Source organism: Nannospalax galili, unplaced genomic scaffold (assembly GCF_000622305.1).
Source record: "Nannospalax galili isolate Female #2095 unplaced genomic scaffold, S.galili_v1.0 scaffold1200, whole genome shotgun sequence".
NCBI lineage: Eukaryota > Metazoa > Chordata > Mammalia > Rodentia > Spalacidae > Nannospalax > Nannospalax galili.
The window spans coordinates 2,941,710-2,943,755 of NW_008347131.1; the positions used below are offsets into that span (position 1 = coordinate 2,941,710).

A 2,046-nucleotide genomic window follows, 5' to 3' on the forward strand; every position below is an offset into this window, starting at 1 on the left:
ATCTTTCCTGTCCTTCTTGGATACATACATTTCTTCTGTTATCACACCTAAGATGATAGTATGTTGTGGGACCCTGCTGCTAAGGTTGTAGTCCTCCATGTCCAGATAGCTCTGAGGGGCTCAGCGCTATATGGAAGGACTCCCCTTCTCAGTGGGGGCCTCCTGCTCTCTGCCTGTATCCCCCACCACATGTAATAAAACATACTATGAACACCTATCAGCTGAAGCTTTGACTGCTGCCTCCACACTATACTTTCCCTGACTCCCACTGAATAAACGGAGCTGTATCACTGAATCTGACTCCCTGGAAAGTCTTTTCTGTTGTGCTCACTGGCCGTCCTGACCCAGCTCGTCACTTCTGCTCCCTTTGTCCTCATGGATTGGTGGCCTACAGCCCTCGAGGGGAGGGAGAGACCCACAGTTGTAGACTTGATCTATGAGAGGAAAACCATTTCCTTCAAATGTTGCATAACACAGGTCTTTGCTGTGCACTTCTTGACTGTGGTGGAGGTGATTGTCTTCATAGCCATGGCCTATGACTCCTATGTGGCCATTTGTAAGCCCTTCCATCATAAACAGGACATAAACATTTTCATCATTTTGGTGTTTGCCAACAGTGGGTCTATCTGCACCATAATCTTCTCCTTGTTGCTGATCTCCTATGGTGTCATCTTGTTTACTCTGCGAGCTCACAGTTCTGAAGGCCAACATAAAGCTTTCTCCACATGTGGATCCCACATGACTGTCGTGGTTTTGTTTTTTGTCCCATGCATATTAATATATGCACAACCTACATCCTCATTCTCCTTTGAGAAAAATGTAGTTATATTTGCTACTTTACTAAGATCATTGCTCAGTTCTATGATTTACACTTTCAGGAATAAGGAAACGAAAAATGAGATCAAGAAAATGTGGAAGAGGTTGATAGTGACTTCTAATAAATGTTAACATATTATGTTACAAGGTTCAATGGGTAAGAGAACTTTCTATGAAAGAATGGAGAGCAGAAATTGGATTCTCAGCACCCATAATAAAACCAGGGATTTTAGCACACATTTAGCCACATGCTGGTAAAGTGGAGATAAGCACTTAGGGGTTCATTGGACAGCTAATCTATCAGAAAGCACAGAGGGACTGAGGTCAATTGGATACAAAGACATCAACAATTTCTTTGTTGCAAAGAAATCAAGTAATCAGGTAGAGGTAAGTAGATGACCCACTTTTGCCCTTGCGTGTATACTGACTCCTCTGTGCAAACATCTCTCTCTCTCTCTCTCTCTCTCTCTCTCTCTCTTTCTCTCCTATTTCTCCTCCTGCTACACACACACACACACACACATGCACACACACACACACATACTGAAATTTACTCTTAGAAAACTCATTAAAAATAATAAAGCTGGATTTGCTTTCATGAGCACTTCATGATTTACTCATTATTTAGAAGGAAATGACAAAATTTTACAGGGAATGCATTGATATTGGTGATGAAAGCACTGTCTTTGATCTCAAACTTCCTCTATGAAATGACTACTTGTTTTTTTAATACAAAAATCAAAGTCACTTAAGTTTTTTACTTTCATAACTCAAATGAAATATTGGAAGAAATTTCACTCTTAGAATGCTTTCTGTTTTTACACTATTTGATAAAAAAATAGCATAATGTCCCTCAACCAGTGAATGGATAATGAAAATGTGGTTCATTTATACAACAGAATGTAACTCAGCAGGTAAAAGAAACAAAATCATGATGTTTGAAGGTAAACTGATGGAACTAAAACTTATATTCAAAGTAAAGCAACACAGACTCAAAAAAGCAAATAATGTATGTTCTCTCTTATATGTAGATCTTAGTTACATAGTTATAGATGTGATTATATAACTAGATGTAAATGCAGGAGCCAAGGAACTGGAAAGGAACCACGAGGGTAAAGGGAAAGAAGGAAATCAAAAGAGGAGGATAGTAGGAGACAGGTGTTACCAAGGGGTAAACAGGGAAACTGGGGGATACTTTAATAGGGGAGGGAATATGAAGATTTTATACAT

The 2,046-nt window shown here is 39.4% G+C and overlaps 1 protein-coding gene across 1 annotated transcript; it reads left to right on the forward strand.

Moving 5' to 3' along the window:
• Positions 1–4: 4 nt before the first annotated feature.
• Positions 5–948, forward strand: LOC115072126 (olfactory receptor 4C15-like; the record flags this gene model as incomplete). The annotated part of the gene is made up of 2 exons (XM_029568561.1): positions 5–62; positions 428–948. Coding segments are annotated over 2 exons (579 nt in total), but the record flags the coding sequence as incomplete, so codon positions are not given.
• Positions 949–2,046: the final 1,098 nt, after the last annotated feature.